At 42.8% G+C, this 14,302-nt stretch overlaps 1 protein-coding gene across 10 annotated transcripts in view; it reads left to right on the forward strand.

Moving 5' to 3' along the window:
• Positions 1–14,302, forward strand: part of ERI3 (ERI1 exoribonuclease family member 3) — a 127,965-nt gene that overhangs the window by 3,271 nt on the left and 110,392 nt on the right. For 7 of the 10 annotated variants that reach the window (XM_019429015.2, XM_053896213.1, XM_019429014.2 and 4 more), the window contains one exon: positions 11,135–11,412. The exons of 2 other annotated variants lie outside the window; for them this stretch is intronic. In XM_019429015.2, the coding sequence (XP_019284560.1) occupies positions 11,158–11,412 (255 nt within the window). In that variant the 5' untranslated portion in view covers positions 11,135–11,157. The remainder of the gene's footprint in view (positions 1–11,134; positions 11,413–14,302) is intronic. One more of the 10 variants, XM_019429010.2, reaches the window with a different exon arrangement.

The following is a 14,302-nucleotide window of genomic DNA, read 5'->3' on the forward strand; positions in this document are numbered from 1 at the left end:
AGAACCCCCTCATCTAGAATTAGATGAAGACATGAGGGACCAAGTGTGAATGAAGGTCAGAGTTTTGTTGGGTTTGAGAAACTGAATTTCAGTGTGATTAAAACGTAGCATACTCAGTGGGCAAGAAGTTGGAGAATATGATGAGAAATGAAGCAGGAAAGGTAAGCAGAGGCCAAGGCCTTTTAAACTTTTAGGATTAGGTGATGGATGGAGAAAAAGTTAGACTAGTCAGGAAAAGAGTAGGTCCTTTTTCTGTAAAGGACCAGATAGTAACTATTTAGGTTTCATGGGTCTCTGTCACAACTATTCAGTTCCATTCGACTCTGCCGTTACGGCATGAAAGCATAGTATGAAAATGAATGAGCATGGCTATGTTCCAGTAAAACTTGATAAAAACAGGCGGCAGCTGGATTTGGCCCATGGAACACAGTTTGCCAACACCTGGATCAGACTATCATAAGAGCAGTAAGAAGCCATTAAAAAGTTTTAAGCTGTGTACTGATGATAAATAGATTTGTGTTTTAGAACATTTGCTCTGATTTCAGTGTTAACAATGGACTGAAGGGGATGATACTGAAGGCAGAGACCAGTAAGGAGCCTGTGATAGTTACGTGGGCAGCATTTTATATTTACCCCTTTGAGGCAGTATTTTGACACTTAAAAATTGGGTACAACTGAATTTTTGCATAATGTATATACTGGTTCTCTTTATTAATTTCCTGGCCATTGACTAGAGCTTAAAGCATGTCTACCAAAGGAGTTGGTGATACCAGCTCCAAAGATGTAGGAAGGGGAAGTAGGTGTAGAATGAGTGAAAAGGTTTGGGGAAGTCTTTTCTAATCCAAGAAGTAGGGAATAAATGGAACCCTGGTAGGGATGTTGGTCTTAGGGCTCATAGCTTAATGTCAGTTGCTTTAAACTTTTTGAACTATACAAAGAAGGACCCATTTTCCTAAGCTTTCTAGGGAATTGTCCTCATTTTGTTATATGTCGTACTCAATCTTTCCTTTCCTTGCTTGTAGCAGACTGATGACCTTTTTCTGTTTTGGGGACTGTCTCCTGGTTCAGATATGATGGTATATGCCAGGCACAGGAGCCAAATAAAGTATCTGTTGAGTGCCCAATGAATTGTCTTTCTCCTTCTATAAGCCTGCTTGCATTGCTGGAAGGAAGTCTGTAGGTTTCTGAAAGCCTATATTATGGTGTTTAGGTGACCTTGGGCAAGTGACTTATCTCTCTGAGCTTTACTTTCCTATCTGTAAAATGCAGATAATGGGACTTAATAGGGTTTATTAAAGGATTTAATGAGCTAATGTATGTAAGGTTCTTAGCACAGTGTTTTAATAACTTTTGTCACTAATAGTATTTGACACAATTAATAATTTTTTTAAAAAGCAGCCCTACAATAGGGTGAGTTGGCCTTTGGCGTAGTATGTTTGGGGGCCTCACAGTTGTCATTAAGGCCATATGATAGAAACATAACCACTGGTGATGGCAGCCAGTAGACAGGAGGAAGTTATAACTAATGCAAGGGGCCACTCTTCATAATGGAAAATTTTCAGACATCAGGAGTCCAGAAAATCAGAACTTTCTTCAGGGTAGACCTTAGCCCCAGTACCATCAGTGAAGTGAATTGAGTGAGCAGCTACCTGAAAGAAATTCACCAAAGTGTGACCAGTCATTTCTCCCATTTGGTTAGGGTCATTTATTAGTGTTTCCACCCTTGTGGCCCTACATCTTCGTAAAGTGCCTCTTGAATGTTTTTTATTACTTTTCACCATCACTCTAGGAATGAATCAGGTGGTCAGTATTATTGTCTCTGCTACCCTTGTGAGGAAACTGAGGCCCATGAAGGTTAAGTGTGTTGCCCAAGGTCATGCTATAAGGTACTGTCAGAGCTAGTGCAGATTTGCCTCCAGATGAAATTGTGTTAGTTTATTGCTGTGATTTCTCTTCCTTCAAGTGAGAGATATGTAGTCATTGCAGAACTGCAGACTGATGCATGCTTTGTCCAGATGTGCTAGAAATGATTTGGGTCCCACTTTATCCACTTGGTCCTGTTGGGTTTTAATTGATGACTGCTTGGACCAGGAAAGCAGATTCCCTTTGGGTCATTGTTTTTAGCCCCTCCCTCTTTGGGGACATTCTTGGGGGAGCCTTGGGTTACAAGAGATTGCTTTGATATGTTCAAAATTGTGCCTTGTGCCCCACAGCTACAGGTAAAATCAAAAGGCAGATAATTTATGGGAGTGTCAGAGCTGGCCGCTGGCACCTCAGGAGGCCATTAGTATGCCTGTTCAGACCCTCTGTGTCCTTGCAATTGATTCCTCTTTGCATGAGCTTGATTTGGGAAGCTGTAGATCTGTGGGTAGTGATTGGATGTGACAGTCCAAACACCGGTCCCTAAATTAATCCTTTTAATAGTATTCCAGCACTAAGGCAATGTGGTGTCTCTCTCTGTCTTTAACTGGGGAGGACAGAATAGGGTGGGCTAGGAAGAAGGAGAAAGAGAAAAAAGAAGCTTTGCTTGGGGCTTAGGGTGTGCTCTGTTCTAACATGTTCTGATTCCAGAGCACTTGAAAAATTTGGGCATATTCATTCAACAAACATTGATTCACACTAACTTCGTTCCTGGTCCTGTGCTGGGTGCTGGGAATACAAAAATGAGTAAAATGTGGTCCTTGCCCTTAAGGATCTGTGTCTATCTCTGTGTTTCTTAGATTTTTTTTTAAAGTTTATTTATTTTTGAGAGAGAGAGAGTGCACGTGCACATGTGTGCGCACACAAGCAGGGGAGGAGCAGAGAGAGAGGGAGTCACAGAATCCGAAGCAGGCTCTGTCAGCAAGCAGCTGTCAGCTCAGAGCCGGATGCAGGGCTCAAACTCACCAAGTGTGAGATCATGACCTGAGTCAAAGTCAGACACTTACCCAACTGAGCCACCCAGGTGCCCCATTTCTTAGAGTTTTTAAACTCCTGCACTATTAAGGTGGGAAAAAAAAATCTTATGCTTTTCTTTAATGCTACTTGAAATTTTAAAATGCATTAAAGGGTCTGACAAGAAACAAGTCAAAGAAATTATGCTTTTTTACACACACATGCACACATACACATACCTATACCTGCTATCTTACATCCTTCTCACCTAACTCTGAAAATTATAGTAGGAGAAATAGATTAACTAAAATTTTACAATATAGTGAAACAAAAGTTATGAAATAGGAGCAGAATGTGTTACTGGATCACATTTAAACAGTTAGCTTTCTGATGGAGTGTCAGAGAAAGCTACTAAAAGGGAGTTTTGGGCTGCATTTTGAAGAAGGAGCAATAATTTGCCTGGTGAAAATGGAAGTAACATTCCAAAGGTGGGAAAGTAGCATTTGCCAAGGCACAGATTTGTAAAAGGAAACATCACATCTGGGGACCTGAGCAAGTTCTGGTTGTCACCCTGCCCCTGCCAGTTCCTCTGCTCCTCCTCTGGAATTGTGTTTGAGAAGAGGCTTTGAGTTTCTTGTGCTACAGTTGTTTTAATCCAAGGCACCACTTCCTGTTTCTGTTTTTTGTACCCAAGGCTGCAATTTGTTTTCCTTGTTAAAATGTAATAAATGTATTATGATAACAAATTTGGGTGATTTTGGACAGACTTATCATTGCTTATGGTTGAGTTACTTTTAGTTAAAGCCACACCTTAACTCAAAGGAAAAACTGAAGTTGATATGCATTTTTAGCCCTTTGGATGATCTGGGACTCAATCAAGTAGGGAATGTGGGCCCTCAAACATGGGAGAGGGAATAGGGCCCTGAAGAACTGAGTGTCTCTGAGGCTTAGTTTTCTTGCATGTAAAATGGGAATACTGTTCCCCACTTTGCCTGAGAGTTGGGAGGGCTGAATGACATGAAATATGTAGATGACTAACACAGTGCCTGGCTTATAATAGATTTTTCAGAAAATCCTGTTTTCCTTTCCTCTTTCTCATGCCTTAACAATATTAGCTCCCTTCTACTGCATACTTTCAACACACCAAGTGCTTTATATACATTGTGTGGTTGAACTGAACCCCAAACAGATAGGTATCATTATTCATTATTATAGTTATTGTTATTAAGAATGTATGGTAGAGAGGTGCCTGGTTGGCTTAGTTGGTAGGGCATGCAACTCTTGATCTTGGAGTCATGAGTTTGAGCCCCATGTTAGATGTGGAGCCTACTTTAAAAAAAAAAAAAAAGAATATGTAGTAGAGTCAGGATTTCAACCTAGACTTGTCTAATTCCAGTGTTTAAACAACCAGACTCCTTGTTTCTCTACCCCTGTTTCCAAACAGGATATGGGAGGTTCTTAGTACCTCTCTTCTGGTGTCAGATGCTGTCTACAAGTGTGGGAGGTACTTAAAGGGATACGAGTACATACTATGCCCTTCCTCCATTTCTGTCCTATTTATGGTGTTTTAGGAAACAAACCTTTGCCCTTCTCATGTGCGATGGATGTCACAACTGACTTGTAGGACTTTGCAAAGAAATGTTTCCCAGCTTTGGCCCCCTGAAGGAGTTGGCCCAAACTACTGGGTGTGGCTGGTAAGTTAGCAAACAACAGGCAAATCAGTCACTTCTTTTTATGTGCTGCCTTGAGCTGCTGAGATAGCTAATTGAAGAGGAGAGTAAGCCTCCTGTGGCCTGTGACGTTGCCATCAGAATTTGGTGTTCCTGAAGGTCTCCAGGACTATAGTGACTATAGCTCTCCTGTTAATTTGGGGTTAGCAGCTTCTTCCGAGGTTGGGAATGGTCTCCCCAGCCCTGCTTTGGAGCAGAAGCAGCTGTAGCTACAGGCTGAGGGAGTGACAGGTTGTAGAGAGGAGGAGAGTGTTTTGTTGAGGTGAGGACCTAGCTTTACAGTTCTTGCTTCCATTCCACTTTGGTGCCATCAAAAGTGGTGCAGAGGTTCTAAGGCATGTCAAGCTTTGTTCTGCCTCAACCTGTAGCTTTCAGCAGACTAGACCAAGCCCTCAGGCCCTTGGTCTCCACTGTGAGACTGCAGAGAAGCTTGGGGGTTGGGCGGTGAGGTCTGTTCCTTGTGTTGGGGCATTGGTCTGAAACCCTGGTATGGCGGTTGGGAGACTTGGGTTATGTTGTTGCTTCCTATGTGAGTCTTGGGCAGCCCTTTTCTCTTCCTGGAGCTCATTTTCCCTAGGTGGCTGTACTGTGTCTCCCATTAGGTTTTCTTTCACCTTGGACAATCTGTGATTTTCACAGAAAGTGCTCTGGCAGCAAAGATGCATTCATTAGATTGAAGATTATGACTTTTGAAGGCAAGCAGTTTATTTATATTTTTCCCAGGCTATTTTTATCTGCCTAATACAGAGCCTGTGACTGAGCAGGTTCCAGACAGGTATTACCGTGTTCTCTGTTGATGCCTCTGTGACTCAGGTGCCTGAGCACTTGTGATACTAAAGGTCAGTTTGGGACAGGGACTTACCCTAGGACTAGGAACTGGGGAAGCTGCAGCTGTCTCAGGTGCTTATAGTCAGCTGGACTCAGAGTCTGCCTCTAGTGCCTTAGAGTTTCTCTGGAATGTACTCCTGCCTCCCAGTCTGGTTTTCGATGGAATGGATTGAATCCAGAGATGGTATAAGCCTATGTATACCCTCCTCAGAGATTCCAAATACAGGTGACCCTTGAACAACACGGGTTTGAACTGCACAGATCCACTTAACGGTAGATTTTTTTCCCCCATAAATACAGTACAGTACTGTAAATATACTTAAATATATTTTCTCTTCCTTACAATTTTCTTAACATCTTTATCTTTATTGTACAAATAACATATAGATTATATATATAAAATATGCATTAGTCAACTGTTTATGTTATTGGTAAGGCTTCTGGTCAACTACTCTTCGTAGTTAAGTTTTTGGAGATTCAAAAGTTATAGGCAGATTTTCCACTGCGTGGGGGCAGGGGGAATTGGTGCCCCCATCTCCTGTGTTGTTCAAAGATCAACTGTATTTGCAGTTGGGGAGATGGGGTGGGAGTAGACCACATATTTCATGATAGCCTTCTCTACTTTCCTATCCCCCAGGTTCCTGTGGCCTGTGTATGTGGATGTTAAAGAATGGGCCCCCTCCCTTTGCTCTCTCTTCCCCCCTCAGTAATGGAAGGCTATAAAATGTCTATTTACCCAAGACACCAGAATGACTCCTCTGTGGTTCCACTAATCTGGTGATTTGGTGCTTCTCTGGTCTCTCAGGTAAATACAGATTGAGGCTTTTTATAAAGGCATATTATTTCCCTCATTAAATGTGTGTTTTGGCACATGCGTTATTTACCTGACCGACAGTAATGGCTGCAGAGGAGCCGTTGGTGTCTGTTGTGTAAATACTCTGCACAGAGACCATCCTCCAGGGGCTGTGGCGCAGACCTGTTTCTCCAAATCCGGCTGGCCCCATGGCAGTCCCTGTTTGCCACTGTCCTGTCCCCATTGGGGGGCTGGTCCTTTCATTTTGAGGAGGGAATCATTTATTTTCCTCCTTGCCATAGGCTACTTACTACTTTTATTGCTAGGAGAAGAAAAAGGGTGTCTGAGAATAAATGTGTTTAAATCTTGGTCTCTGATGAAAGATGGTATCAAATACATAGAATCATAAACTGATCTTTTGAGTTCTGCCCCTTGACTAGATACTCAAAGTCCCAATTGATGATACGAGTTACAGGCTTATACTCTGCAAACTTGTGACTGAAGTATAAACACAGCAATAGGAAAGGGGAATCCCTAAGATGCCAGAGGGTGCAAGACCGATGGGATGCCTCTGCAGGGTGTGCAGGGGTGTTTCCTAAGAAGGCTCTAATGGTGGCAGGAGTGCCCAGTGAGGGGCCATTGAGTGGGAGCTCTTATCATGGAGACTTGATGCATTAAGGGCTGGCTTTTGCTGGCCTCCCTGCTGAAGGAGAGCATATAGCCTACCTTCCATGGGCAATGTGGAGAGATTGCACCCTCACGTACCGTCTGTTCTCTCTCCCTCTTTTAAACCACATTGCAGCATATAGATTAAAATCATTTTTAAAAAGTCTCAAATAGGCCAAATTTACATAAAAGTTGGAGTTAGAGTACAAAGAATTTTTTGTGGAACTGCTTGACAGTTAATGCTGACCTAATGCCCCATCACCCTGAATGCTTTGGGTGTATTTCCTCCATGCAAGGACATTTTCTTACCTAACCACAATACAACCAGCAAAATCAGGAAATTAATATTGGTACCTTACCTCATTCTAATTGTCAAACCCCATTCCAGTTTGCCAATTGTCCCAGTAATGTTCTTTTGTAGCAAACTGATCCAGTTCAGAATGTACATTGCGTTTAGTTACCAAGTCCCTTTAACCTCCTTTAGACTTTGCTCAGTAAAAGTTCCTTTACATTCATAACCTTGACACTTTTGAAGATTACAGGCTAGTTATTGTGTAGACTGCCCTTCAATTAGGGTTTGTTGAATATTTTCTCATGTTAGACTTAGATTATGCATCTTTGACAGGAATATCACAGAAATGATGCTTTCATCTCATTGCATCCTATCATGTGGTGCACTGTTTTCATTTATCCCACTATTGATAATGTTCATTTTGATCACTTGATTAAGGTGATGTCTGCCCGGTTTCTTCATTGTATACTTCCTGTTATGATTAATAAGCATTCTGTGAGGAGATAGTTTGAAACTATGTGAATATCCCTCATCAAACTTTAATTAGTTAATTAATTTGTGCTTTATAGACTCATGGTTTCCTTTTTAATTCAATGCAGTATCTATTAATATCATTATTTATTTGCCAGTAGGAGTCCCTTCAAGCTGGCCTCTGCATCCTTTTGATAAGTTGCCTTCATTCTTTGAGCATTTCCTTGCTTTTTGGCCCTAAAACAAGATGTTCCAGACTCATCTTGTACTTTCCCTGCCACAGAATCAACCATTTCTCCAAAGAGCTCTGGTTCTTCCACTGAAGAATGTTGTTTGGAAGGCAACTGGGTGCTAGGTGTGCTCATTGCTGCTGGAGTGTTGCTGCTCCCTGGCCCTTCAGGAGACAGAGCTAAAAAATATATGTGTGTGTATATCTATATATTCATACTCATATTTACATTTAGCTTTATTCTTATGTGTTATATATGTCTGATACCATGAGTTTCACACTGTTTCCTTCAATTTCAATTTGACACCTTGGATTTTTTCCTCTTTCCCTACTTGAATTACATCCTCTAGCCATGAGAAACCTGGTTCTCATTACCCTTAATACACATCCTTCTTTGATCAATCCCTCTGTATGTAACCAGTCTCCCATTGTTGCCATTGCTCTTTCCCTCTCTTGACTGCCTCTTTTACCCTGCCCATGACTCCCTGCATCAGACTTGCCACCATCTCCTGACCCCTTGCCATGCCCTCCACACCCTACATGGGCTCTGACATGCTACATCACACCTTCCTGCCTCTGTATAGTTGCCTTCCTTACTCTGCTTGGGCTCTGATACCCCCCACCCTCACCCCAGACTCTTCTGCTCCCCCCACCTCAACTTGTAGATACCTGTCTTCCTCTGCCACAACTAATGGCTCTAAAACCATTAGATTGAATTTTTCAGGAAAGGAGGAGGAAGAGCTGCTCTTTGTTTCTTGACTCAAGTTGGACTTGGTTTTTAGAAGTAAGGGAAGTATGGAATCCAGTGATTACTGATAAATGGAGGCCTGGTCTCCTGTTGTCTATTCTCAAGACTTGCTACAAGAAAAACTTGTTGATGTGGGTGAAATCAGGTGAGAAGGCAAGGCCTGCAGGCAAGAGGCTTTTGGTCATCAATGTGTTGTTCGTTGAAGGGATAGGACACAGACAGTATGATGTATGGGGGGTCTAGAGCATCCTGGGCATGCAGGAGATTTTGATGTTACTCTCTGAGATTGCCTTATGCATCATTGGATTTATAGGCCCCAAGTATGAGGATCTGGGCTTGGCCAGGTGGGCATAGCTCAATAGAGTGTAACTCTAGTGGTAACTACTACTTACTAGTAGTAATACTAGTAGGCTAATATTTATTGAGCCCTTATGTGCCAGACAATGCTCCTAGTGCTTTACATCTGTCCTCTCATTTCATTCTCACTTGAGTAAGAGCTATTATATTTGTCATTTTACAGGTGAGGGTTTGAAGAACAGAGCTTGCCCAAGGTTCCATGGCAAATAAGTGGCTAAGCCAGGATTCAAACCTGGAAGCCCTACTTAATCACGATGCTTAATTGCCTATAGTATTTGGCAGATGGGGTCTGGTTGACTGTATATACTATATATACTATATATACATATTGCCAGACATTAGGACTCTCTAAAGTCCTTATCCCTAGTCTGACTTCAGGGAGTTAGAGAAGAGTTCTAAGGCTCTGAGGGACTTTGGATCCAAATTCTAATGCATAATCTGAGCAGACTGGTGTCTCCCATCTCAGCAAGGCCCCCAGTATTGTTCGGGGTAGGTGATGTGAAGTTATTTTGGATTCTGGCTTTCAAAGGGATATTGGCCTCTTTGCCTTTCCAAGGGATTCTGTAGTGAAATCCAAGCTAGCCTTTGTCTACCCTGAGCTGAGGGGTTTGGACTGTGTTTTGGAAATGCTGTAAAGCCATGGTGTAAAGCAGGCGCTGTGCTCTGTAGGATCCACGAAGAACTTAAAATACTTTTCACTTTTCAGTCTTAGACCCTCTGAATCCTCATGGAATCTCACTACAGGGATGGGGAAATTGAGGACCCACACTAGCATGTCTCCTAATAAATATGCAGGCAAGTTATGGTAGGTCATTCAGTGAGTCAGGGGAGAGCCAGGAGGTGGAGTGATACTTGCCATTGTCCAGGCCCGCTCAGGTAGTAGTGACCTCATTGCTTCTGAGTATGCTCTGGACTTCACAGGCTACTACCCCCTCAACCCTGCAGGAGGGGGCCAGTGCCCATTTGTGGCCTTTCAGAGGCAAGCTTTTGGCTCTATTAGAATGGGGCTTCAGAAGGCATAAACTATGGCCATTTCTGCATTGAGCAGTGAGATTTCTTGTTTGACTTTGAGGATTAAAGTTGACGGAATTTGAATGTTGGGTGTAAGAGGGGTAAACACAAAATTTCTTCTTTGTTCCTTTTTATTTTAAGGAAGTTTGAGTTATTTGTGAGTAAAACTTAGGCTTTGATTTTTATATTTAGTTAACCCTCTAAGGAACAGACATTCTGCAAATTTTAAGGGAAAACTTGAAAAGTGATTTGGATTTTTTTTTTTTTTTTTTTTGCACATGTTCACTCAGAAAACTTTACTAGACTTTTTTTTTTTTTTTTTTTTTTTTTTTAAGCAATGCTCCCATTACTGCCACATCTGGGTTTTCTCTTTTTCTTCCCTATTTAAAAAAAAAAAAAAAAATCCCACAGTCATTCAAGGCCTCTAGTAGTGAGTATGTCTAAAGGCAGCAAATGTGGAGGCCTGAGGCTGTTGCCAGCTGTGCTCTCCAGGCGTCATTCATTCCCCCAGGGTGCCACTTACTGGTGTGGGGGCTGGGGAGTCACCAGCAAGCTCCCCTGTGATTGGCTGTGTTCCATTTCACCTTGGGAGAAGGGAGGAGGATATGTGGAGATGTGAGACAGGCTGGAAGGCCAGGGGCAAATGGTTTGTAATGGAGCTGAGGAGAGAATCTTGGGCGTTTTCCACTGTTTGTCTGAGTCTCCTTAGCTCCCAGGACTGATTGTGCAGCTGGGTCACCTCATGTTACTTTGGGAACCTTAGCTCTATGTTAACTGTTGCCACCTGAGAAATGACCACAGAATTTTTTTCTCTCTTCTCTTTTGAACTTTAGAGCTCCGTTTAAAGATGAAGGCCAGCGTTGCAGGTTGTTTTGAGAATGATCTTGGAGACTCAGAGCTGTCATAATGCTGCAGCGGCCAGTATTAGGGTCTTGAACTTCAGTAATAAATACTGTTGATTTAGAAAAGGGGCCCAGAAACACTGGGGAGTGGTTCATGTTGTGTGACTATTCCTGAAGACCAGATGGAACAGGGCCACAGTGGGAGGGGAGTAACCCAGGCTCTTTGTTCTTTTTTTTTTTTTTTCTTTCTTTCTTTCTTTCTTTTTTTTTTTTTTAAACTTTCCTCCCCTAAGTTTTAGATGCTTCTGGATGTTCAATGCTAGCACCTTTACAGACTGGAGCAGCTCGATTTTCTTCATATTTACTTTCAAGAGCAAGAAAAGTGCTGGGCTCCCACTTATTTTCTCCCTGTGGTGTTCCGGAGTTCTGCTCCATATCCACCAGAAAACTGGCGGCCCACGGCTTTGGCGCATCCATGGCGGCAATGGTGCCCTTTCCTCCCCAGAGGTATCACTACTTTTTAGTGCTGGACTTTGAGGCCACGTGCGACAAGCCACAGATTCATCCTCAGGTAACTGTTGCATCATTGCTTCAGAAAAGGTGGGGTGGGCAAGGAGGGAGGGAGGATAGTCTTGCTTTTTGGGTTCCAGAGGAACTTTCTCATGTCTTCCTGGCTTTTAGCTACTCATCTGGAGTTCCTGCCTGGGAAACCGGACTTGGTTCAGGCATGCTAGGGTAAGGTAGACCTGAGAAGTCTCTGGAGAGAACTGGGCATATTGTTTCTCTCTGGTCTCAGCCTTTGGGAATCAAAATATTTTCTTTGGTCCCATCCTTTCTCTCTCCTTTCCCTTCCCTCCTTCCTTCTACTGCTATTGCTGCATGTTCTTTTAAGGAATACTGTGGTAGTCAGCCTCAAGATGGCACCCGATGATCCTTGCCTCCTGATATTCATACCCTTGGTAGTTTCTCTCCCACACATCAGAGCTAGCCGTGTATAACCAATAGAACACAGTGGAAAGGACATTGTGTGATTTCTGAGGCTAAGCCATAAAAAGCACTATAGTTCACCTTGCTCTTTTGGATCGCTCACTCTGTAGGAAGCCAGCTGCCATGCATTGAGGACTCTCAGACAGCCTATGGAGAGGCATGGGTGTACAGGAACTGAGGTTCTTAGCTAAAAACCAGTACCAGCTTGCCAGTTGTGTGTCTTGGTGCCGTCTTGGAAGTGAATCCACCAGCCCCAGTGGACATCTGACTTCAACCTCAGGAGAGACCCTGGGCCAGGCTGGTCAGCTGAGCCATTCCTGAATTCTTGGTTTGCAGAAACTGTGAGAGATAAGAAATGATTAGTGATGTTTTGAACCAATGAGTTTGGGGATGATGTGTTTTGCAGCATTAGATAACCTGAAGAAGTACAACTGTTGGTCTGTTAGGAAAATTTCTTTGCTTCCTTTTTTTTTCTTAGTCATCAACTGTGTTCAGAGACTTTTTACAAATTTTTAAGGTAGTGCTACTAGGAAGCTTGGTTTAGCAGCAGAGAGGTACCTGTGCTTGCTGTTAGTTTTTGGGGAATGATTGGGAGCTGATGTGACAGTTCATTGTAGTGTGGGAACCTTGAGTATGCCCAGCTCTAGGACTGTAACTCTTCCCTATGGGGCTGGGCTATTAGGTGAGTAATTTTGGGATGTGTAGACATGTTAGTCTGGGAAAAGCTTTCAGTGGTAGGGTGGAGGGAGAAAAGGGGACTATAACATCAGGCACTTGGGAGACTGGAGGAGTGGGGTCCATTCAGAGTTACTGGGTTCATTTCTCATGGTTGTTTTTTTTCCCATCAAGAGGTTCTATCTTTAGAATAGTAGATTATTTTCCATAAAGCAGATGCCACCACACTTTTACCTTCCTCTTTCTCTCTCCTCTTTCCTGTTCTGTCAAGTAGTGGTCTGTCTTTGGGAGTATCGGAATCAGGCCTGTGGAGGCTTGGGAAGACAGGAGCAGGATGAGGAGAATGTCCCGAGGGAAAGACCTTTGTATAAAAGGGAAGGAATGTGGTTTGGGTGCTACCTGAGCCACCCTTAACTTTTTTAGCGTCTTGCTCCTGCCCATGCTGTGGAGTCTTTTCTGCCTCCCCAAACTATTGGAGATTCTGTGGTGGGTGTGCCTGGGTGATGGGGTGGGAATTTGGGTTACATACGTTCTCTCGGGTTAGGAATCAGGGATCCGTATCCTAACATACCATATTATTTCCCTTACTGATGTACATTCCAATTACTGAGTAACCCCTAATGGGATGGGGGTCCAAAATCCAAGACATCCGTATTGCGTATGATTCATCCCTTTTCTGAACTCTCATGATCACTTGGCACTTCCTTGATGGCTTTTTCTGCATTCTGCTTTCTGGCACATGCCTATGTATGTTTATTTCTGCATTTTTCAGTTAGATTATAAGCCCAGATAATTATGTAGCTCTGTTCCCTTGTCCTACAGAGGGTCCTGTCAATGTTGCTCAAGGTGAAGCCTGATTTATGCCTGAATTTGGTCTGTCAGTATCACCTTTCATCTCTCTTTCAAGGGCATTGTTCTACTTATTTATTTATTGCAATGCTGAAGATATAATGCAATACAGATTTAAATCCCACGTATCACCAACTTCCCACCCAGACTTAGGCACCACAGCCTTTCTGACCTAGGCTGAGGTAGGACTCCATGCTGTTTACCAGGATCTGGGCCTGATTAAAGATTATCTCCAGAATCAATGAACCCTGATGATGTGATTCCAAGGGCACTTAAAGAATTGGCTGCCCTGGTTCATTATTAGAAAGCATTAGCTGTTGCTTTAGAGAATTCAGAGAGAAGCATTTGCTGTCTTGCTTATCTTTAAAAGGGGAATACGAATGATCTTGGAAATTATAGACCCGTTAGTTTACTGTGATTCCAGAGAAGATACTTGACCTGATCGTCAGATAATCAATCAGCAAACAGCTGGAAGAGCATAGGGTACTGAGTAATAACTTACATGGGTTTGTGAAGAAGAGCAAATCCTGTCAGATCAATCTAACTTCTTGCTGTGACATAGTGATGGATTTGAGTGGATCTGGGGTAAGTGATAAATGTAATGCATCTCTACTTCATTAAGCCTCCACAATGCTGTGATCAACAGGTAGGAAGGTGAGTTTGGGGCCAGGCAGTTCTGTTGGACTACCCATTGGACCATTTTCAGGAAAGGAATGGGTAGTTCAGGAGTGATTTGAAACTTGTTGTTTGTGGCAGCTTAGAGCCTCTCTGTCTCTTAAAAAAAAATCTTCTATAAAGTTTGCAGGTAGCAGGATCCTGATAGGATTCAGGGAAATTTTGGAAGATGCAGTGGAGAAGGTAACAGTCCTACATAGGACAGCATCCTTCCCCTGAGGTCATCCTTCTACTGAGGTCATCATTAGAGCCTCTGTGCTGTTTAGGTCTTTCAG

The sequence above is a fragment of the Panthera pardus genome, unplaced genomic scaffold, assembly GCF_024362965.1.
Source record: "Panthera pardus isolate Hobbes unplaced genomic scaffold, ASM2436296v1 HiC_scaffold_11, whole genome shotgun sequence".
NCBI lineage: Eukaryota > Metazoa > Chordata > Mammalia > Carnivora > Felidae > Panthera > Panthera pardus.